We start from the raw sequence: 22,547 nt of genomic DNA on the forward strand, positions 1-22,547 counted from the left end.
CCCCAGTCTCAACTGGCAGGTGGATACTGGTCTGGGAATCTTCTGGGTGAGCCCACTGGGATTGAGGTGCAGAGGGTAGGGAAAGTTTAGAAGGGAAGAGATGGTAAAAACGTGCTCGAGTCTGGGGCTAGAAGTTGAAACCGCCAAGAGTTCAAGACTGATTCGGTTCCCCGGTTTCTCCAGCGGCACTGGGCTTCCACCCCCGGTTCCTGCCAGCCTGGCCTTGGCCTTTTAGGCAACAGCTGGCCTCTGCCCAGTCAGCAGGTGTTTACGGCTTCCATCTGCTTCACCCCACCCGCGGGGATCCGGAGATCGAGGACCCGCAGCGAAGGCAATGTGCAGCGCACGGGTGGACGCCGGCTGAGCAGGGCTGGGACCCGGCGCGGCGCAGGCAGGACACCCTGGCTCTGCCTCCAGCACAGGACACCGACCGAACCTCCGTGCCAGGTGGCCGAAGGGGATGCCGGGGGTTCCCACAGAAGCGAAGGCGCGTTCCAGGGGAACCGACTTCACTCCTCCAGCCTGATTCCTCTCCATCCCCTGGTCTTTCCCAGGACTCTGGAGGTCCGGCTCGAGGAGTAAGGGGGGAGGGGCCCTACGAAAGGGAGCGCAGTCTTTGGTGCTCGCTTCCCGGTAAACGCAGGCCCACAGGTGGAGCTCTCTAAGTCGCAAAGGGCGCTGGAGCCGGCGCGGCCGGCGCGAGCGGGTGGCCCCCGGCCGCGTTGCAGCCCCTCCCATCCTTGCTTACCGCCGCTCAGCACCAGGATGCTGTCCTTGCTGTTCTTCGGCGTGTGCAGCGCTCTGTCTCTGGTTATCAGCTCAGGTACGTGCTCAGTCCTGGGTTTCGGGGGTCTCCCTTCCCTACGCGCCTTCCTATGGCTCGCGCGAACCCCCGGGGTGCCTCCGGGTTAGCGTGACATGCACCTTACGCACCTTTGGTGAAAACGCTTTCGGCAGCGGGACCCGCGAAATTCCGCGGAGTGGGGGAAACGGCAAGTTTCTCTTGCAAGTGTCTGATGCTCAGGGCCAATAGGGTCTCTGAGCTTTGAGGTGACTTTGGAGAGAGGGACTAGTTAGGTTAATTTGATGTAAATACTTTTCATTCAAGTGCTTTCTATGATCTAAGTAAAAACAAAGACTCCATCACAGAACAAATTTCTTCCAAGGAGAGCTAAGCAATTTGGTAAAAACGAACTTGAGCGTGAATGGATTTTTTCACAATCCTTTTTGGGATAAGAAATGTATATTTTTTATGCAAGACAGGGTGAAGCAACGGGGTGGCAGAACAGAAAAAAACTAGGACAAGGAGGGCTCAGAATGGAACACTGTCTTTGAAGGAGTGAGAAAGAATGAAGAGTCCTTAGAATAGACGGAAAGAGGGAAATCGCTTCAAGTAGGGTTAGTGTCTTATGAACAGGAAATCTGGCAAGTTCCTTTCCTTATGGACACATGTAAACGCCTTCCAATTACGCTTTCCGATCATCAAACTATTTTTTAGTAAATCCCCACACAGAGGAAACTCCAGAATAAAATTTCGACTTGGCTAGAAAATTAAAAAAGCATTTGTTTAGACAGTATATTAAATGACATTTAAGTTCTCTTATATGATCGCTTTTCCCTTTCTCTCCCTAGATTCATGCAACGATGTTAGTATGCAAAATGAGACGCCTTCAGTAGACCAGCCTTTTGCTTTTAATTGCACATACCCTCCTCTAACAACTGGGAAAGTCCATGTAACATGGTATAAATATCCTAACAGAACCCCAATATCCAAAAATACACAGTCTAGAATTCACCAGTACCAAAATTGGATTTTGTTTCTCCCCTTGGCACTGGGAGACTCTGGGATCTACCAATGTGTTATAAAGTAAGTTCCTCATTTAAAATAGAATTCTCTCTCATATATCTCACTATATAATATAAATATAATATTCATAACTCTTTTAGAGAATTTCTTAATACATTTTTAAATGAAGGAAACTTAATGGGGAGAATAAATCATACTTTTACAGTTGTTATAAGATTGTTTTTTAATTTATAAATCTGTTGTTGGAACATGAAATGTATTTTTTCTCATTGAAATAAATGGTCCATGAGTCAGACCAACTTAGAAAATGTGTTTATCTCAATATTATCAATGCCTTTTTTCCTGGAAGGCCAACTTTTTGTCAGGTGGTACATTCAAATAGGAATAAACCTCCTTCAGGTAACTTTATGTGAGGAAACTGCGAATGGAACTTAACAATGACTTAGCATCAGATATGTTTCATGCTAAATCTTGTGACAGGATGTGATAGAAAAACATGATATGGAGAGAAAATTGAGCTTGATGGAGACTGTGGTGAACTTGAAGTGTGTGTCTCACCAAAGGTGCTGATCTATTTAGCTCAAGTAAATTTTCCAATTTTTAAACAGAACCTGGAAAGTAGAGTGAATGTTGTATGTGTGTATGACTTCAGTTTATAAAGCATGTGTAAAACATACCTGTGGACCAAGTTTGCTTGAGGGCTCCAAGTTTGTAATCCTTTCCTTGCTAGACCTTAACAAATTATCTGACATCTCTGAGCCTTGGTTTTCTCTGCAAAATGGAAATAATGCTGATCTGATAGGTTCGAAATGAAAATTAGCTGAGATCATGTGCACAGCAGGACCTCCAAAAATGCAGTTGCATTTTCCCTCTCATGTTTTGATTTGGTGGTACTGGTATTTGCCCTTTGTAAATGTGAAATTCTAAATAAAAACATACAATTTATTAAATAGGCCTTATGTCTAGATATGAAAGGTTGTGACATTGTCTTCCCTAACAGAAAAACCAATGTCTGCTTTTCTACTTTCTGTGAAAAACTGCCCGCCTCCCCATTTCACAGCTTCTAGATTGAAATATTTTAAATGTAGCTCCGACACTCAGAAGAAAATGTGTGAGCTACAATCTCCAACTCTAGTTAATTCACAACCTAGAATAAAACAAGAGAACTTTCCATGTCCCAGTCTGAGTCTGGCCAGATCCCTCATTTCTGAATGTCAGATTGGTGAGGAACAAAATGACTTAGTAGCACACAGTGGAGGTAGTTGTCAGTCCTGTTTGCCTGACACCTTTCCGGAATTTCACTTACTGATAGATCAGGAGCTTGCAGTTTGTGGTGATCAGTTCTCTTGTTTTATTCTAGGTTGTAAATTAACTAGAGTTGGAGATAGTAGCTCACACATTTTCTTCTGAGTGTCAGAGCTACATTTAAAATATTTCAATCTAGAAGCTATGAAATGGGGAGGCAGGCAGTTTTTCACAGAAAGTAGAAAAGCACATTGGTTTTTCTGTTAGGGAAGACAATGTCACAACCTTTCATATCTAGACATGAGGCCTATTTAATAAATTGTATGTTTTTATTTAGAATTTCATATTTACATAAAAATGACAAGAACTGTATAAAGAGTGCTCCCTACCCTTAACTAGATTCCCATTGTTTAAGATTTTACCATATTACCTTATCATTCTCTCCCCACGTGTTTATTTTTTCCAGGTAATTTGAGTTGTATATATTAGGTTCCTTTACCCCTTAATGTCTCAACGCATTTTTCCTATCAAAAATAATATTCTTTTACATAATCACAGTATTATATTCAGAAAATTTAACCATCACATTTATCTATCTCCAATCCATAATCTAATTTTATAAGTCTTTTGTAATATGATCTTTATTACATTTTTTTCTTTCCTTTTCACTCTGATGCAATACAAGATTATAAATTGCATTGAGTTGTCTTATATTTTCAAGTTGCTTAGATCTGAAACAGTCTTCTGTCTGTTTTTCATGACATTTTTAAAAGAGAATAGGCAATTATTTTTTATGTTTCTTCATTTGGGCTTACCAGATATTTCTGCAAGAGTTAGTTTAGTTCTGGCCTTGTAGGCTTAGGGAGGGCTGTGGCCCTTTCAATCCCAGGCTTGGGGAACAAGGTGTTCATTGCCTGTCTTTTGTGATTTTCATTTTTTTTTTTAACTTGGTTAAGGTGCTGTCTAGTGTTTCTACTTTCTACATACTATTCTTCCCTTTTGCAATTGACTTGTGAGTTGTATATTGTCTTTTGGGGACAGAATGTTTGCATAATACCTTAAAGATGATTTGGAAATATTTGAAGATGAACAGAATCATTATATTTGGGGGATAGTTTATGAGGTTTCAATCTGCCAGTTTTTTGTTTTTTTTTTTTTGCAGTGATACAAACATGTGTCATAACATACATGTAAACCTAACTGCTTTAAAAAAACAATGGTGTGGCCCTTCCAGAAAAAGTCAACTGGATTTATCAGATGAGTATAAACAAATATTACATGTTGGAAAAGATGACAGCCTTACATGTCATCTGAACTTCCCCAAGAGTTGGAATTTGGATTCAATAGAATGGTATAAGGTAATTTTTTTCCTGCTGTTATTTTTCCTCCTTGTTTCAAAACCAACTTGTTTTTTAAAGTTTAAGGCAGGATTTTAGGTAGAAGTTATGAAGGGATTTGTATATTTAAGAGATTTATTAACTTATTGCCCTTAAAAATTTATCTTTCTGATTATTTTTAAATTTCTGGCTATCATAGTTTTGTATTTTTTCTACCATGTCTTCCAATTATTTTTATTTTTCAGGCAATCTTTGTTTTTTATATTTTTCTAAGAGATGTATTAGTCTGTTTAATGGCTGCTATACATGTACATGATTCAGTCATCACAAAACCCACAAAGTCACCCCTTGGAAATTCTCTTCCTACTCCATATTAGCCCTATATCCATCACCCCTTCCGTAACATGTGGATGCAATCATTAGTTTGTTGCTTGCTTTTATTATCCTTGTATTATACTATATAGGAAATTGCTACTCCTTCCTTGTTAATGCAAACGATGCAGCCTATATTCACTTTTCTGCACCTTGTGTTTTCACCTTCAAACATTCTCTTTCTTGACTATACTTGCAGATGATGACACATAAAGTATTATCCTTGGCATGGACGAGCATAGTGATTTAAACCTGAAGTTAGTTCCCCCCTAACTGGGCTTGTCAGCACTTGCTACAATTATCCTCGTTGTGAGTTTTAATTGTGAGAAGGTTTTCACCTGCTGATTCAGTTTCTTCCATAGTAATTAGGAATATCCAATTTTCTTTTTTATACTTGAGTGAATTTTGGTAAGATTTTATTTTCTAAGACATTGCCCAACTTATGAAGTATTTTAAATACTGGCATGAATTTAGCAAGACTTCTATTGCCATTTCTGTAAAAGGCTTCTCATTTAAAACCCTATTCTAGCACATTGGTTCTCCCTGCATGCCTCTCTCTCTCACTCGCATACACATACATACTTACTTGATTCAATTCATAAGAGATTTACCAGTTCTGTTACTCAAAAAAAATAGATTTTTGGCCACTCCGTTCTGTTTCACCATATTTAATTTGTGTCCATTTTTCTCTGTTACAAGGAGTGTGGCAATGGGTGTTCTTGTCCTTGTCTTTGAATACATACTTGCCATTGTGAAATTTGGGGGGGTGGGTACCTCATAACCAGCTTCAGAATTGCTAGACTGTAGGATATGCAAATGAATAAAATACTCAATTTCATTGTTGTAGCTACATTGCTTAAAATTTGAATTAGTTTGTATGCTCACAGGAATATTCTGGATCCCTTCAAAAATGGTGTAGGATTTTGTATTGTACTTAACATTTGAATTTAGTTTGATGGGTATAAACAACATTGGTGACATAAGAAATGAAGTGATATCAGCTCCTCATAAGCTACTCTGCCAACTTCATTATTGCTAAGCCCTACAAATAGGATGGTGGTCAAGAATTATTTTGAGCCTCTGGAAAGTCCAACCCCTAATAGGTGGAGAAGATGTAATTAGGCCTGTGATGTAGTTGAAGCCGTCAGGCTCACCTGGGTAATCTTGGCAAGGGGTCTTGATGCCATTAAGGTGGTTCACAGGGAGAGGTGGGTTCCTGTGTATTGACACCACTGCCTATTCACATCTTCCTCTTAAACCTCTTCATGGCTCAGCCCCAATCCTCTTCCATGAAATTGTCCTTCTAGCATATGTAGGCTTCATTTCTTTCAACTCTTAATTGACTTAATATCTATAGCACTCATTTAAAATATCCTGTGTCAAATATATATATTTGTATTCAAGAAATTAAAGTTATCTAAGGTCTAAGGACCACAGATTTTTTTTTTGTATCTCCCTCACAGTTTACTGGACAGTGGTAACTAGGAAAGTAAAAGTACCCCAATTTTTGTTTCATTTTTGCTTTTTAGGACTGTAAAGAGATTAAAGGAGAGCGGTTTACTCCTTTGAGAATGAAGCTTTCAGTGAATAATGTTTCCGCAGATGACAGAGGGAACTATGCGTGTCTAGCAAGACTGACACATGCAGGCAGACAGTACAGTGTTTTAAATAGCATTACGGTGACCACCAGTAAGTATGTCATCTCCATCACCTTGACTTCCCCTTGACACTGTGACAGGTGACTTCTGGGCAGAAGTGTTCTCCATCTTTGTTTTCTTGGGGGTTAGCAAATTTGTCATTATTACAATCAGATACTAGAAAGAGTAAGGCAAAGCACATGAATAGTTTAGTTTTCTCATCTGAAAAAACTGACTACTCAAAACTTATTTGAGAAAATTAGATGGGATCATGGACATAGAGTATCGACTGAGGTGTCTAGAAAAATGCAGGAATTCAATAAACAATAGAGTTAACATTATTCTCATTTCCCTTGACCACCAGGAGTGTGACCATTTCAGTTGGTCATTTCACCTTTGATCTCCTCCTGCTTCAGAGACTGCAGGGTTCAAGAGCTTGGTTCCATGGTGGTCTAATGCTCATGGGGGTTCAGCTCTTGATTCAAAGATACTGCCTTTCTTGAATGTATAAACTGGAGATTTGACCACAGGATCTTTGGGGAAAAGAAGCATTAAAAATTATCAACCTGCCTCCCTGGTGGCGCAGCAGGTTAAAGCACAGCACTAAGAAGCTAAAGCCACTTCAGTATGAGTTTGATCCCCGCCCCAGAGGTGATCCACATGGTGCGGCAAACCTCTCCTGACCTGCCTGCTGCTTCCCTCAGTAGTGTACTTTGTCAGTTGGCCTATTCTGCTCCCCACTGTCTCTGGTGAATCTTCTCACTGCCTCTGCACCTCTGGCCTGTACCCCAGTTCTGTATGCATAAATAAATAAGTCTTTAAAAATTATTTAGGTCATTTTTAGTTTTTTTTAAATATATATTTATTTATGCATATAAGAATTTGGTATAGGCCAGAGGTGTGGGGGGAGAGGGGACTCACCAGAGATGAATGGGCAGCGGAACAGGCAGATCAGCTGACATACACTGATGGGGCAGCAGACCTCTCTTGTCTCTCCTGCTGCTCCCCTCAGCAGTGTATTTCTGTAGCTTTACCTGTTCTGCTCCCCATGCTGTCTCTGCTGAATTCTCACCCTCTGCACCTCTGGCCTGCACCCCAGTATGCATAAATAAATAATTAAATCTTAAAAAAAAAAGACCATGGTATATCTGATGGGTGGGAAATAGGCAGGTTGGCAGGAGTGATGCTGAGTGAGGGGTATAATGACAGGTAATCAGGCTGGAGAAGTAGTCAGAGGCCAAGATTAGGCAGAGACATGCAATCCAGAGTGGGGAATATGGATTTTATTCCAAGAACAATGGCAAATATTCAGAGGGTTTGGGAGCAGGAAAGTAGTATGGTGTGACTTACCTTCTTAAAGCTCACTATGGCTGCTGTACACACAATGATCTACAGAGCTGAGAGTGCAAAACAGAGGTGCAGAAATACAGGTGAGACATAAGGTTCACATGGGTAACATGAATGCATTACAGATGGAGAGATGCTTTTTGACCTTTTCCTTCGCAATTTAATCATTTCTGTTTGAAAATATGAATTTACGATTTAAATTTTATCACGAGTTTTGTTTTTTCTTGATCAATGTTTATCAAAATTCTACTCTGTGCCATGTTTTCTTTACACTGTTATTGCATTTATATAGATTTATATGTTGGGAATGTTTCATAAGTGAGTTTAATTTCATTTCATGAGGGTATGATTTCTTAGCAGAAAAAGCTGTATTTGGAGGAAGAATCCCTAAAATCATTTACCCAAAAAACAACTCAATTGAAGTAAAACCTGGTAAGTAAATTATTGAATTCATTAAATCAATAAGGGCAAAAATTGTTAGATCCACATACCTATGTGAATTTTTTGAATTTCCAGGATGAAGACAAATCTCATATATATCCAATTTCCAGGTTTGAGAACATCTGGCTCATTAGGATAGGGATCAAAATAAAAATCGAGTTGAAGCTGGGGAACCTGTGGTTGCAAAGGCCTCTCAGCGAGCATGGGGATCTAAATGATTGCTGTGGCTCTGTTATTACAAAGACAATGAAAATGACATAAACATCCTGGAAGAGTTGGTACATAAAATACTACTAAATTATGTCCATCATTGATTAAATTATCTCATCCAGGAAAGTGTATGCAAGGAGCAGGAGAAGTTATGATATATACCTAATTTAATAGGAAGCGATCAATAAACATTTCTTTAACTTGGATCTAAGTAAATGAAAAGGGAGCAAATAATTTTCCTAAATTTAAAGAGCATCACTAGTAAAATAAAACACTGCTGATTATTTTCTGAAGAAAAAAGTAAATTAAAAGACAAATGCTCAGGTTGAGTCAAATATTAAATTCAATTATATGCTCTTCTCAAAAGACTTATCTAAAAATTCATGACATTAATTAAAAATAAATGCATACGCAATGTGTAGTTTGTAAAATTAATTCAGAGAAATTAGACTGGCAATATTAATCTAAATGCAAAGGAATTAAATGACAAATTGGATCATTTTATCCTAATAAAAAATAGCAACACATCCCCAAATAAAAATTTTTACATGTCAACTAACAATGTTTCAAACTATATAAAGCTAAAACTCATAAATATAGGACATTGCATGAGACAATTCAGTTGTTTCAGTTATAGTGGGAGATTTTAATGTACTTTGGCTTTTACAAGTTTGTTAGTCAAATAAAGATCTAAAAGCTTCTAGTAATATAATAAGAACAATATGTTCAACAGATAACTTTCATAAACATCCATAAATCACTCAGGGCTCCTGAGGAGGAAATTATACAGATAGTGTAGTTCCAGCACAATGTAGTGAGTCCAGATATTTATAGCTCAAAAACAATTATGAAACTACCCCCAAACCCACTGTTAAAGATTAAGAAACAAAAAATTTCATCTTCTAGTTATTTGCTTTCTTGATAGCAATCGGTCCAAAAGCTTAGTAATAGAATGTTTAAAATATAGCAGATCAGAATTCAATCTCAACAGCTTGTAAGTTTATATATCATTATTACTAATAAGTGTAGAAATAATTAAAATATAAAAAGAATGAATTCATTACACAAAAAATAAAAACCAACTAGAGTTGTTAAGTCACAGGATTATAAGTTAAAAGGGCTGGGTGGGGAGGTGGAGGATACATTTTAAAAAAAGAAGATAGAAAAACTTCCAGCAAATCTAGTCTCCCAAATATAAAAGACAGAAATGAAAGGAAATATGATCTTTTTTTTTTTTTTTTAAAGATTTACTTATTTGTGCATACAGAACTGGGGTACAGGCCAGAGGCTCAGGGGCGGTGAGAGGCTTCACCAGAGACAGAGTGGGGAGCAGAACAGGCAGATCGACGAAGTACACTGCTGAGGGGAGCAGCGGGCGGGTCAGGAGATGTCTGCCCCGTCATGGGTCACCTCCGGGGCAGGCGGGGATAGAACTCATGCGGAAGAGGCTTTAGATTCTCAGTGCTGTGCTTTAACCCGCTGCGCCACCAGGGAGGGCCGGAAATATGATCTTTTTACAGGCTCTGGATTCCTATGTTTCAAGGAGAGTTCTTTTTAGTAAACTTGGAAGGAAGCAGGCATCCTGGGCTTTTACCCTGGGGAAGGAAGCCGTACTGGGCTCTGCCAGTGTGGCCATGCCCACTAAACACCTGGGCCTTCCTTGGGGCCAACCGCTGGGGAACTGCTCCACCAACTTTCACTAAGTGCTGGGCATGGGGTGTGAGGCCTCCTCAGGTGGTTCAGCAAGTCTACCACAGGTGTTCCTGCAGGTGCACCTGGACTGGTTGGACAAGGAGGGGGACAAGGAGAATCCCAGCTCAGAAGCAAAATACTGTTAACTTCCCAAAAGAGGGAGAAAGGCAACTGTCAAGATAAAAAGTTGTAGAATTTCCTTTAAGTATTAATTGGGGCCTTGTAGACAAGATGCAGTAGAGATTTGAAGACAAAAAATTAACCCAACTCTTAGGAAAAGTTGTCTTTCCAGCCTAAACCATCTAGATTGACTAAACCCTGCAGTATCTCTCAGCTTGACTTTACGGTGTCCTGGGCCCCCCTGACATCCTGTGAGGTCCTCCCCTACAGTTCTGTGTTGGTGTCTCTGTGCCTTCTGTACAGGGGACTCTGTGTAGGATGCATGTGTCTGTATTACCTTTAGCAGTTGTCATTTTACAGCAAGAGTCTTTAGAATAATGTGCATATTTATTAAAACAAATTTCTGCCTAGCTTGAATGCCTTCAATACACTTGCACCAAATACCTGCCAGTTTTCTCTGGGTCTTAATGACCTTGAATGGGCCCTTTCACCTTTTGTTTTACTCAACCAGGTTTTGTTCTCTTTGCTTTAAGTATTGGAGAAGGAGGTATTCATATTACCACAAGCATCTTATCCAGATTTACCCATTATTAAATAAACAAGCAAAAAATGACTGTTAAGTTTTAAGGGCTTTAGAAATGATCACCCAAATGATCATTTACAACATGTTCTAGACAAAAATGTGATTTTTCAGAGAAGAGAGAAGAAATGTAGCCTCAGCGGCATTGCAGTAGGTAGACCTGGGTTAAGAAGCATTAGGAGATGCTGGCGGGGTCTTGGTTGTAACTGCTTAATACACTTCGGTTTGAACTTGTCTGAACTAATTTTCTTGCCCATAAAGGGTGAGGGAGTTAAGTTAAATGACTTCCAAGTAAACTGTAACTTTGAAAGGGAAACCTTTCAAAGCTTAATTAGGTTATTTATAGGTTACACGTGACACTGATCTACAAGGATAGCACAGAATTCCATAGACATGTAGTTGAGCTGGTGTGATTGTATTCGACTGTTTGGAAGATTTTTTAGAATCTGTCCAACCTAATATGGTTTGTAGACTAATATATTCAGTAGCATATGCACAACACAAATCTTCTGTTATTAAACTTTATGTATCGTAATTTATCAGAGGTCAGCATATGATAGATTTTCAGCTTGTAATTATAAACAGGTTAAAAAATACTACCTATTGTGTGAAAAATATAGTTAACAAAACTTTCAAGGAAATAATGATAACATATTAAAAGATATTTGTCTACAGATCACTCATGTGAATAGTGGATTTCAAAAAACACACAGAAAAGATAAGTATACCTGTAATTAACTCTTAATTAAACTGTCCCTCCATCCTGTCTTTGAAAATTTTGACAGTGTATATAGACAATTTAAAAGATAAGAGATGTAGACCTTCGAAGAGCTTATAATTATTTTCCAAGATCTATCGATACTTGCTTAGAAATTCTAAGTAAATTATTTTAAATAGTAATCATTAGTAGTTGTTTAATAAGGTTATTCCAATACAAAGTAAAGTTTTCAAAGCATGTATACTATGTAATTGGGGGAAGTTACATTTATACTTATAATAGAAATAGAAAAAAAATTAGGGACAAACAATAATTAGCATAAAAAATAGGTGATTTCTCCAAAATTAATACACATGTGTATTTTAAGGCCAATTGCATTTCACTGACTGCTCTGAAACTTGACAAAACATGTCTAAGGAATGATTTTTAAAAAGTGGAATGAAATTGTAAACCTTGTATGACTTATTGAGAGAGAAGGCACAATTCTGGGTCCAGCTGGCTTTACTGGTGAATTCTACAAAATATTAAATAGAGAAATAACAGCAATTTTAAACAAATTATTTGAGAGAGTAGAAAAAGATAGAATAGTCCTTAATTCATTTATCAGGTCAGGAAAATAAGCACTTCACACAGGAGAAAAAAAATCTAAGCAAAAAACTGAAGGAAAAAAAACTGATAAACTGAACTGCATTAAAAATAAAAATTTGTGATAATTACAAGATATTAAAAGAACAAAAAGACAACCCAGAGCAGAGAAAGGGATACTTGGAACAAGAGAACAAAGGTGTCAGTCCCAGAATCTGTGAAGAATTCCTCTAAAGCAATGAGGGGGGGGAAAAAAAAACCTATTGGGAAGATAGACAAACAATTCAGGCAGACAGATAACAGCGGAGAACATCCACATGACCAGTAAAAACTTCAAAGGTTCTTGACCAGGTGCTGTCTAGCGAGATATCAATTTAATTCCCAATGTAATACGGCACCAACCTCAAGATGGCCAGACTAAAGCAGACTGACAATACCACGTATTGCTGAGTAGACTAAGGACGCTGCGGGTGGAGGTGGGAGTTGGAACAGCTGCTTTAGAAGACAGTTTGGCATCAATGAAAGTTGAAGATATTTGTAACCTGTGATCTACCGATTTCGCTAGTAGGTTAACATGAAAAGTGCGCACAGCAGCCTCTGGCATACCAGGCGAATATTGAGAACAATGCAGATATGCTTACAGCAGCAGCGGAAGAAATAAGTAGCTGTACAATCCATTGTCTGAACGCAGTGTAGACACACGTAACAGTGCAAAGAGCTCACAAATAAAATGTTGAGTAATAGAAGCCAGAGTTCAAATACGAATACATAAGTGATAAAATATAAAGTGGACAGGGAAGTGGCACATATCAGACTTCTGGGATCCTGGCACTATGTTATTTTCTTGATGCAGGAAATGAGGCATGGGCGGTTACTTTAAATAGTTCAACAGTATTCTGTTATAGCACCATGTGTAATTAAAATAATTCATTCATAGTCTATATTTTTGACTATACCTATGTTGTAGTTCTCCCCCCAATTTTTTTTTATTAAAAAGTTTATTTTTACATCATTTTGCACATTTTTTTTTTCATCTCAATTGTAATCCCCACGGGTTTCCCATCACCAAATCACCCCTGTGCCACCACCTCTCCCCCAAATTTTAACAACCATCTAGAATAAAGAAACTTGAAGTACTATTTAGAAGGACAGTATTTTTTTACATGTAATAAATAGATGGAATTTATTATTTTCTTGGGAAAAATGAAGCAAAATATAACAAAAAATATAAATGTGTTAAATAAATTTGTGTGTGGAGACAATGTAAGGGAAATGGGGAATGAGCTGAGTGACAACTGCTGATGTAGAAATATGACTGGATTTTGAATTTGATCACCAGATCTCAAAGCTCATTTCTTCTTGACTTATGACCTGGGCAAATCACTCAATCTGTCTGAGTTTCAATTCTCTTATCTATAAAATGGGAGTAATATCACCTCTTTTTTCTTCTACTTTGGATTATTTTGAAGACAGAAAGAAAAATGTGTGTGAAATACTTGTAAACAGTAAGATTCTTTGAGAATATTCCTAAGAATAAAGAGGGATATGTACCTCTGATATTGTGGTCATCGATCAGAAACTGTTGATATTGGCCATAGATGCCGATCTTTGTACAATGGACATCCTGGAAGGTCACTTGTCAGTTAAGATCTTCCAGGGAGAGAATTAAGTAGATTCACATTGACCTTGGGGAAGTATTTCTGGTAATCGAAAGCTGTTCAAGGCTTATAAGGAAGGGCAGTTGTCACCAGGTCATTTAAAAAAGCATTAATTTTACTTTATGGATTTGACTTCTATAGGCTCCACCCTAATTATCGACTGCAACATAACAGACACGAAGGGGAATACAAATCTGAGGTGCTGGAGAGTCAACAACACTTTGGTGGATGTTTACTATAGTGAATCCAAACGAATCAGAGAAGGCTTCGAGTAGGTGTTTGGGTTTTTTTTTTTTTTTTTTTTTTTTGTTTGTTTTTTTTTTGCTTCTCTGAAAACTAGCAAGAATCCCTTCAGCTGAGTTAGTTCTGCTGTTCGTACTGTATTTGTCAGTCAGTTTTTACTGTCTCCTGACACCTTCCGGTTGTCTTTCAATGGTGACACTGTGTGTGGCCCTGTGACTGGTTTAAGCAAGTGTGATTTGCTCCTGCTTCCAACCTAGTTAAAGAGATGAGACCAAGTTAAAGCATGCCTAAAGCAACAAGATCAGTGTCACTCAGCTAATGCTGAAAACCAGTCTCTTTCCTGTTTAGTTAAATCATGAACCATCAATCTTCAAAGCTTAAATAACAACACAGAGACTTACGGGAGAAACAGTCCATTATTTAGCTAGTTGAGTGCTGCCATCTTGGTTTATGGTGGTATCAAGGAAGTGTGAAATAGGCTTAGAGAAACCAGTGGGCAGAAGACCTTTAGTTGGGATTTACAAGGTAGATAGATAAGTGGGGAGTAAGTCAGAGAACACTCTTTAGGGTTGAGGATAATGTCTGTGTTGAGCAGAACCACACTTCTCTGACTGTCCAGAAGAAAGTGCAAATTTAGAATGCTCCACCTATACACCCCTGCAAGCTACTCAGTGAAGTATTCTGAGGATAAAATGATGTTCCCAGGAAGTAGTTTTATCCTTAGGAATAAAGATTATAAAATATATTGGGTAAATATGACTCATGTAGTAATGATTGATTCTTTTCTTTTATAGAAACTGTACTTATTTTAAGGATCATAATTTTTATACGATGAATATAACCTTTCTGGAAGTGAAAATGGAAGATTATGGCCTCCCTTTTACATGCCATGCTGGAGTATCTGCAGCTTACTTTATATTAAAACTCCCAGGTAATGTGTCAGGGGCGCCAGGACAAGAAACGCTCAGAGAGGCAACATTAGAGAAAGTCCAAGGAAAAGCAGACACAGTAGCTGATGATGTTCTTAGAGTGAGACTATGATTTCATTTATGTATTTTGAAAGTGTTTTATTAATATATTTTAAGATTTTATGGACGAACATTCTAGAAAATAGGACTTTCCTTTATCAAACCCAGTCACTCAACTTTTTAAGTCATTTGCTTATGATTTTCAGCTCCCAGGTTCTTTATTATAACTAATTTGATGTGAAAATAAAATGCTTATGTATACTTTTGTCATGTAATTTTGCAAAGTTATTAAGAGAGGCTGGATTCTGATATTTGATCAGGAAGACTTCAATCCCATGTGTATACACAATTTGCAAATTGCAAATTACACTAACAGTGCATTGAGTATCTATTGGTGGAAATAGAGCCAGAAAATAGGTAGTGAAGGATAAAATCATTTGTTTGAGAATAGGTGTTAGGGACTTTTAATTCATAACATGTTAGGGGGAGTGTATGAAGTACTTGTGAAAATGTGGTTTATTAAGCAGCATTTTATCTTGATTCTATTCAAAAAAGGCTTGAATTTGCTAGTGGAACTTAAGGATCAATTAAAGCCATGTTTAACTGCGTGTCCCTAAAGTCCTACAAGAAATATTTTTCTAGTACTTAACATAAAACATTAGTTCAGTCACTGGTGTGTGGAGCTAGTGAATGTCAAGTTCCCGAGCTGGGGAGTGACATCAACTCCCTTTGAGTAGTGGTGAGTGGAGGTGTGTCTGCATCAGACTATGGTCCTGGGTATGCTCATGGCCCTCCTTCCATCCATGACATGGAGGCCAAAGTCCAGTTTGCCCCCAAATGCCTTCATGGAGAGTGAGCACACAGCTCCCCCTCTCCTCACCTTAGATCCCGTGGGGTGCCGTCTTGGGTTACATCAGGTGGATGGAATCTGGGCTAATCAGTTACCACTATCCATTTCTCCTCTCCTCACTGGCTTTTCTTTGTCACAGAAAGTCACTTTCCTCCTGGTCATTCTTGTACATGTGGGTACATGGTACATGTGGGTAATTCTTGTGGTATGTTGTTGCTGCTGGTCTTTCCAAATTCTCCTGCTTCCTTCTTTGATACCAACTGTCATTCCTGTGCAATTGCAATGCAGTTGACATCTCCAATGCCGTTCTCCCCCCTTGTGCAATTCCAGCTGTGTACTATATTATATAAGGAGAACGGCAATTCCAGCTGTCTACTATATTATATAAGGAGAACTACAGTTTGTTTTATTTTATGTCTTGCTTCTTTCCTTTGGTTTATTGATACACCAGTGATGGAACATGAGCTGTATTTCATGGCTGAATCCTATTCGATTATAATTAAATCATACTTTCTCAATTTTTCTATATTTGTGTTCTCATTGTTCACAATTTGCTCCTATTAGCAGATAATGCCACTATGGAAATTGCTGTGTGTGGGCCTTGCTACTTATGTAAAAGCATTATTTTGTGAGATTTTATTCATAAAATTGCTAGAGAGAATACCTCAAGTTCTACCCAAGAAAAAAGGGGAGCTGACTGGAAGCCTTGGAAGGTGCCAGAGGTCTGTCATGGTTATAATGGAAATCTGTCTCAATTTAGATGTTTGAATTCTTTGTCTGTTAACTTAGACCAAAGATGAGCAATAGAGTTTTCCCAGTTGATACTGACTCCTACTCACAGCCTACTTGGAAGCACTGTGTTCAAAAGGATCCCGAAGCAAAGTCTAGGCTTGGAGGCCTTGGTGCTGTTTTCAGTGACACCCTCCAATCCTCAGGAGGGGTAAGGGGTGATTCACCTCCTTTGTTTCAGGTCACTTGTAAACCTGTGCTTGCTAAATTCATCTGTGTTCTTGCCAACTCTCATTTCACCTCTCACACGCAACACATTTTTCCATTTTCCTTCATTTCTCCTAAATGCATAGGAACATTACTCTTTTAAATCTAGGAGTATTGTAGGTTTACTTGGGGCCAGATGTAAACTTATAGCTTCCCCATTTGACTTTTTTATTTTTGTGGAAGGCACCTCACATTTGAATCTTCCTTAGTTTTCTGTAGCAAGGCTCTTAGAAACTTTTATAGATTGTGTGTACCTTTCTGTGAGTTTCTTTTAATCACTGTTCTCAGCTACCATCTCAGTTGAAGGCTGCTGGGAGCCATGGGGACCATAATGGTACATCCCATCTTTATCAGTCCCTTCACCAGGACACCACTTAAATCAGTTCACAACCTAAACACCTTTGAGCTTATCCATGAACTCTCTATTTCTTTTTTTTTTCCAAAGGATTTATTTATTTATGCATACAGAACTGGGGTAGGTGTAGGGACTGTGAGAGGATTCACCAGAGCCAGAGTGGGTAGCAGAACAGGCAGATCAACGGAGGACACTGCTGAGGGGAGCAGCAGGCAGGTCAGGTGAGGTCTGCTATGCCATGTGGGTCTCCTCTGGGGCCAGGCCAGGAATCGAACTCACAGTGAGGTGGCTGCAGCTAGCTTGCTGTGCTGCATCCTATCCTGTTACACCATCAGGGAGGGCCGATCTCCCTATTTCTAATTTCATTGTCTTTTAGCTCATTCAAAGAAAAGAGGGTATAGGCACCCCTGAATGCCATGAATGACCCACTTAGGAATCTCTGACCATCACCTGAGTCTACCTACAAGAGATGCCGCTCCCCACCTTCTGTTAGGGTCTGGAAAATCAGGAAGTGGTGTGTGTGGTGGCCTCTAAGAATGAGGAGGATTTCTCTTCCTCTCTTTGTCTTCCCTTTTCTAATTCTCCCCTTCCTGGAGCCTCCTTCTTTGGTGGCAGATGTCTGTGTTGTGGTGAGGGCAAAGCTGTGCTGTTCCTCTTCTGTGATCTGTAGGAACTTGCTTTTTCAGGGACTTGGATTTCCAGAAGAACTGGTTCTGCTGCTTGGTTTTCTCCTACCCCAGTTTTGTTGCAATGAGCTGTGTGTTCTGCTCACCAGGCAGAACAGGGTATAAAAGTCTTTCTGACATAGTCTGGCAGACAGAGGTCTGGATTCTGGTGGTACTGGGAGGGTGAGGCGGGCATTTGGCTTTGTGCGTCTTGGGGAGCCAGTGGAGAAACTGTCCAGGGGATACAGCTGATAGCTTGCTATTTCTGATGAGTGTTTTGCTGCTCACTTTTGACTAAGTGTTAGAAATAAGCAGTTGTAACAGTTCTACAACCATAATGCACTACAGAAGCTCCTGGAGAACTTAACCTACTCAGGCTCCAGATCGAAGAGCCTAGAGTTGCCCTCTCCGTTCCCCCCGACCCCCCAACCTGCATGCACTCACTGTCAGCAGCTTAGGTTTTCAGAATTTTCCTCCCCATGTTCCCCAGCATCCATTTGTTTCCTACAATGTATGATCTGCATCAGTTATTGTACTTGTTCCTTTTATTTAACTCTAAAGACATATTTAAGGGGCTTCTTTATTGACATCAAATACATTTCCATTTTGTATGTGATCTGTCTGTGAGAAGTATATGCTTGACTCTTGTTTGTATGTATTCGCTTATTTTTTTTGTTTTTGTTGTTTGTAGATCCAGATTTTCGAGCTTATTTGCTAGGTGGACTTCTCATCTTGACAGGTGTGATGGCCACTGTTGTGTGTATCCACAACATTTTTAAGATTGACATTGTACTTTGGTATCGAAGTGCCTTCCGTTCTACTCGAGCCACAGAAGGTCAGTGTGGGTAACCCCTGAGAGAAATGCCTCTTTACTGGTATCCCCATCCATCATACCACCACTGTAATCTTACATGGCATATTGTGCTTGCTTATCTCTCATGATGCTGGAGAATTAGAGGAAGTAAGCTACTTCGAACTTTTATACCTAGAGAAATGACTTGTCCATGGCCAATAGCATGGCCCAGTATGCTGAGGCTTGCGGGCTCAAAGTGACCAAGAGTTACTAAGCAACAGGACCAGAGCACCTTCTGGGTCCTGGTGCAACCATTTTAGAAAGTTTCTCCTAACCAGGAGTGCTTGCAAAAGAAGACACTTTTTCCAGAAACAAAGTGCTCTCCATCCATGTGTTCAAGATGGTGGGTTTCTGAACAGGATTTCTGTTATGAAGAAGCGTGAGCAGGCTGGGGTTGAACCTCTGCCTAGGCCCTGTATTTGGTGCCTGAAAAGATTTATATCTCTAGCTCTTGATTTGGAGAGAAAAACCTGAATGGAATTGGAGTTGTCCACTTACTCCCTGAGACATCTTAGAAGGGCATTTAGTTTTTTTTTTCTCAACTATGAAGTGCAAGGAAGGAGGACAGGAGGGAGCGAGATGAAAGGGTCATATCTCCTTTCACAGAGTGCTGGGGAGCAACACTGTGAGGGAAGCACTGAAGAGACTCTCCAGGGGTGAGGGGACTCTGTCTGGTGGCCAAAGCAAGCTGTGAATGCTACTCTGACCTGGGGTTTTTGATCTGCAGAGCCTGGGCCCTGCCCTGCTACTGCACACAGAAGCGCCTCACTGTGGTGATGAAAACCTGAGGGGCAGGCACTTTCTACCACGTGGGGTTCAGTCTGTGCTGTTTTCTTTTTGACTGTGAATGGCTGTAATCTATTAATGCCTTGAAATCAGTAATAAATCTGTTTTAGTATCCCTATGTTGGATGAAAAAAATTAATATAAGGTCAAGAGAAGTCCGCGCAGCTCATATATGTATGCCTTTCAGGTTCAGAGACTTGTAATTCAGAGTAGGTACGTCTGGGAAGCCGGTGTCCAAACGCCTATTTTGTAAGCAAAAAGGAGGAAAAAAAAAAAAAAAGATAGTACAAGTGTTGTCCACATGTTTGCTAAAACTTGGACATCCTAACTTGGATTTTATTCTAAGTTTGAATTAAGAATTCAAAATCAGGAGCTCTTGAGCCACACAGCAAGTAATGAGGTCTGTCTGGATGACAAAACCCAACTGTGGAAGTCTGGCTTTGCACATCTAAGGCAGCCTAAAGCTGATGTGTGTGTGTGTGTGTGTGTGTGTGTGGCTGGGTCCCTGAAGAAGCCGCTCCCCAGAAGCCCACCTGTCAGGGTTCCTGCCTGCTTGAGTTGCTTGGGTTGCGCGGAGACTTCACTGCGCCTGCGCGGTGACTTAACCTGTTCTGACAGAGCTGCTGTGTGTGTTGACTGACAGAGGACGGCAGAGGTGGTGTTCCCAGAACTCTGGCTCATGATGTTCCTCACTCCTGACTCACTGACACTCCCAGAAGGGTGAGAGCGGACTGCATGGTGAAGCTGCTTGTTTGTTGGTGAGGTCAGGTTTAGCAGGAAGAGAAAAAAGGAATAGTGACTCACCCTGAGAGGGGGAAGAGGCCCAGGGACCCCACCTTCGGCTGAGGCTGGCCTCAGGCACATTTGGAACCAGTGGAGTGGAGGTTTGGAGATCAGAATCTCTATTCAGCCAATGGCCTTCTTTGTTTTAAATTCAAAATTTTAATTTAAATTGTGATTAAATTCTCTGCAACTCAGTCTGTGAGAACTATCCTATAGTACCTCACTGAGTATTGGCAAGCTAGTGACTAGACTCCCAGATTAGTCCAGATGTTGTTTCCAGCTTGTGTCTCTTGAGATTTTCTGAGTTATTTTGAGTTATTTCTGAGTTATTTTGGGAACAAGGGATGATTGATGGATGTCAAATATAAATGAGGAAGAGAAACAGTATCTTTCTTGTGACATGTTTATTCCAGCTAGTCAAGTTTTATAACATGACTAATAAGTGAGTGTAACTACCCATTTTGTTAAGTCATCTATAAGATTGGTTAAAATTGAGGGGTTTTATTTATTCTCCATTAAGTCATAGGAGGAATTTAAATATTCTTGTTCCACATGTGCATGCATGTACCGAAATATAAGGAGTGGTTTGCAAGTCTACTAGTATATGCCTCACCTTGTACCAAAGAGATCTGTGGAGAATGTTCATGTAAACAGAACAACTAAAAACAAGAACAAAACAAGTATAGCAAGCAAAGGGAAATAGTGTAGAGTAGTAAAATAAAACCTCCCAGTCGTAAAACAACCTCCCAGTTGTTCAGGAGAGCACATGTTTTTTTCTGGGACAATTTTCCAAGGAAAATATTTTATAGGGAGTGCTCAATTAAAAGGGTGTGATATGCTATGCGACTTGTCTGTATCAACCTTCCCATGATAAATGTAATAATAGCATTTTCATGTTGCTTTCAAGTATCTTCTTTGCATGTTAGGTCCAAAACACCAGACCTTATATGATTTAGTAAAAGTTCTTATATAAAGGTCAAATTGATATTCTCTGAATTCCACACTGGTCCAGTTTGATCAGGTTTCCATGTTAGCTGGATCATATTTAGAGAAATAAACCTCTGTCTTTTTGCTAACAGCTAAGCTAAGGCCATGCAGAGGCTTTAATACCAAAAGTAGAGTTGACTATGCTAGGAAAATGAAAGGAACTTAGCCAGACCCTGGGTGAACGGTCAATCATTTCACAGGGCAGCTGTGTGTGTGTCTGCCGGCAGAGCCCAGTTCCTCAGAGAGCTCACTAATAGACTACTGTTCTGGAATTTTCTTGAAATAGACTCATCATTATTTGTTGCTACTCCTTAATTGCTATTTTAGTCATTTTGACTATCTTAAAACTTCATGGCAGAAACCAACCATTTATGTGGCTTGTGGATTTGGTCAGGAACATGGACAGGTAGGGAAGGCTGGTAAGTGGAAGTGCTCAGGCTTTCATACCATTGGCTTCTGTGGCTATCACCTGTGGCCTTGAATACAGGAGGCGCTTGGGAGTGTGGGCCTGGGGCCCAAGTGCCTGTTGGTGGACACCTGGAGTAGGGGGTGGGCGTGTGTAAGTGGGCGCACCTGAGCAGTCTCCACCCATAAGGGCAGTATCAGAGAATGGGGTGCGGCAGAAGTGGTGTGTAGGAGGGTGCATCGGAAAATGGCTCTGAGAAGAGAAAGCATGTAGAGATTCACAGGGTCCAGATTGCTGTCTCCCTGCTGGCTGGTTTCCCCTGCTAATATTAGGAAACCTATGGGGATGGTGCCAAGTGTTCCAAGTTTCTCTTTTAAACTGCCCAAACCAACGGTGAATCTACCCAGCCTGGGATGGTTATAGAACACTGGGGGCTCAGCTGTGGCACGGGCTGATGGGTGGCTTCAGCTTCCCTCTACAAAGTTCTCTCTGAGTTGTCTCTCTGTTTAGGTTCCTTTGGGTCTCCTCAGGGCAGAGTGACTGGCTTTAAAGCATTTCAGAAGCAAGAGAGCCAGGCAAAAGTTGTATTTTCTCTTGTGACTTAGCCCCTGGATTTCTAGTGTAGTTCTACCACAGTCTCTGTGTCCAGGCAGCTACAGCCTCCCCGCTTTAGCTCTCCACTGCCTTGTGAAGACATGGCTGTGTTCTGAAGGAGCACGTGGACTGGAGGTAATGCTTGGGCTCTTTTTTGGAAAATCTTGTCTGACGTTGCACAGGACTAATCAGAGATAAGCTTCGTAATGGTTTCCCGCTCCTAATTATTTTTTAAAAAGACTTATTTTTGTATGCATACAAGAGCTGGGTTGTAAGCCAGAAGTGTGGGGGGTGAGAGGATTCACCAGAGACA

General features: G+C 40.0%; 1 protein-coding gene across 1 annotated transcript in view; it reads left to right on the forward strand.

Moving 5' to 3' along the window:
* The first annotated feature begins 765 nt into the window (after positions 1-765).
* Positions 766-22,547, forward strand: part of IL1RL2 (interleukin 1 receptor-like 2) — a 25,616-nt gene continuing 3,834 nt past the window's right edge. Inside the window, exons 1-8 of the mRNA XM_004686179.1 lie at positions 766-823; positions 1,633-1,867; positions 4,215-4,410; positions 6,291-6,450; positions 8,103-8,177; positions 13,891-14,020; positions 14,787-14,923; positions 18,518-18,661. Of these exons, the coding sequence (XP_004686236.1) occupies positions 766-823; positions 1,633-1,867; positions 4,215-4,410; positions 6,291-6,450; positions 8,103-8,177; positions 13,891-14,020; positions 14,787-14,923; positions 18,518-18,661 (1,135 nt within the window). The remainder of the gene's footprint in view (positions 824-1,632; positions 1,868-4,214; positions 4,411-6,290; positions 6,451-8,102; positions 8,178-13,890; positions 14,021-14,786; positions 14,924-18,517; positions 18,662-22,547) is intronic.

Source organism: Condylura cristata, unplaced genomic scaffold (assembly GCF_000260355.1).
Source record: "Condylura cristata isolate star-nosed mole 26May11 unplaced genomic scaffold, ConCri1.0 scaffold00020, whole genome shotgun sequence".
NCBI lineage: Eukaryota > Metazoa > Chordata > Mammalia > Eulipotyphla > Talpidae > Condylura > Condylura cristata.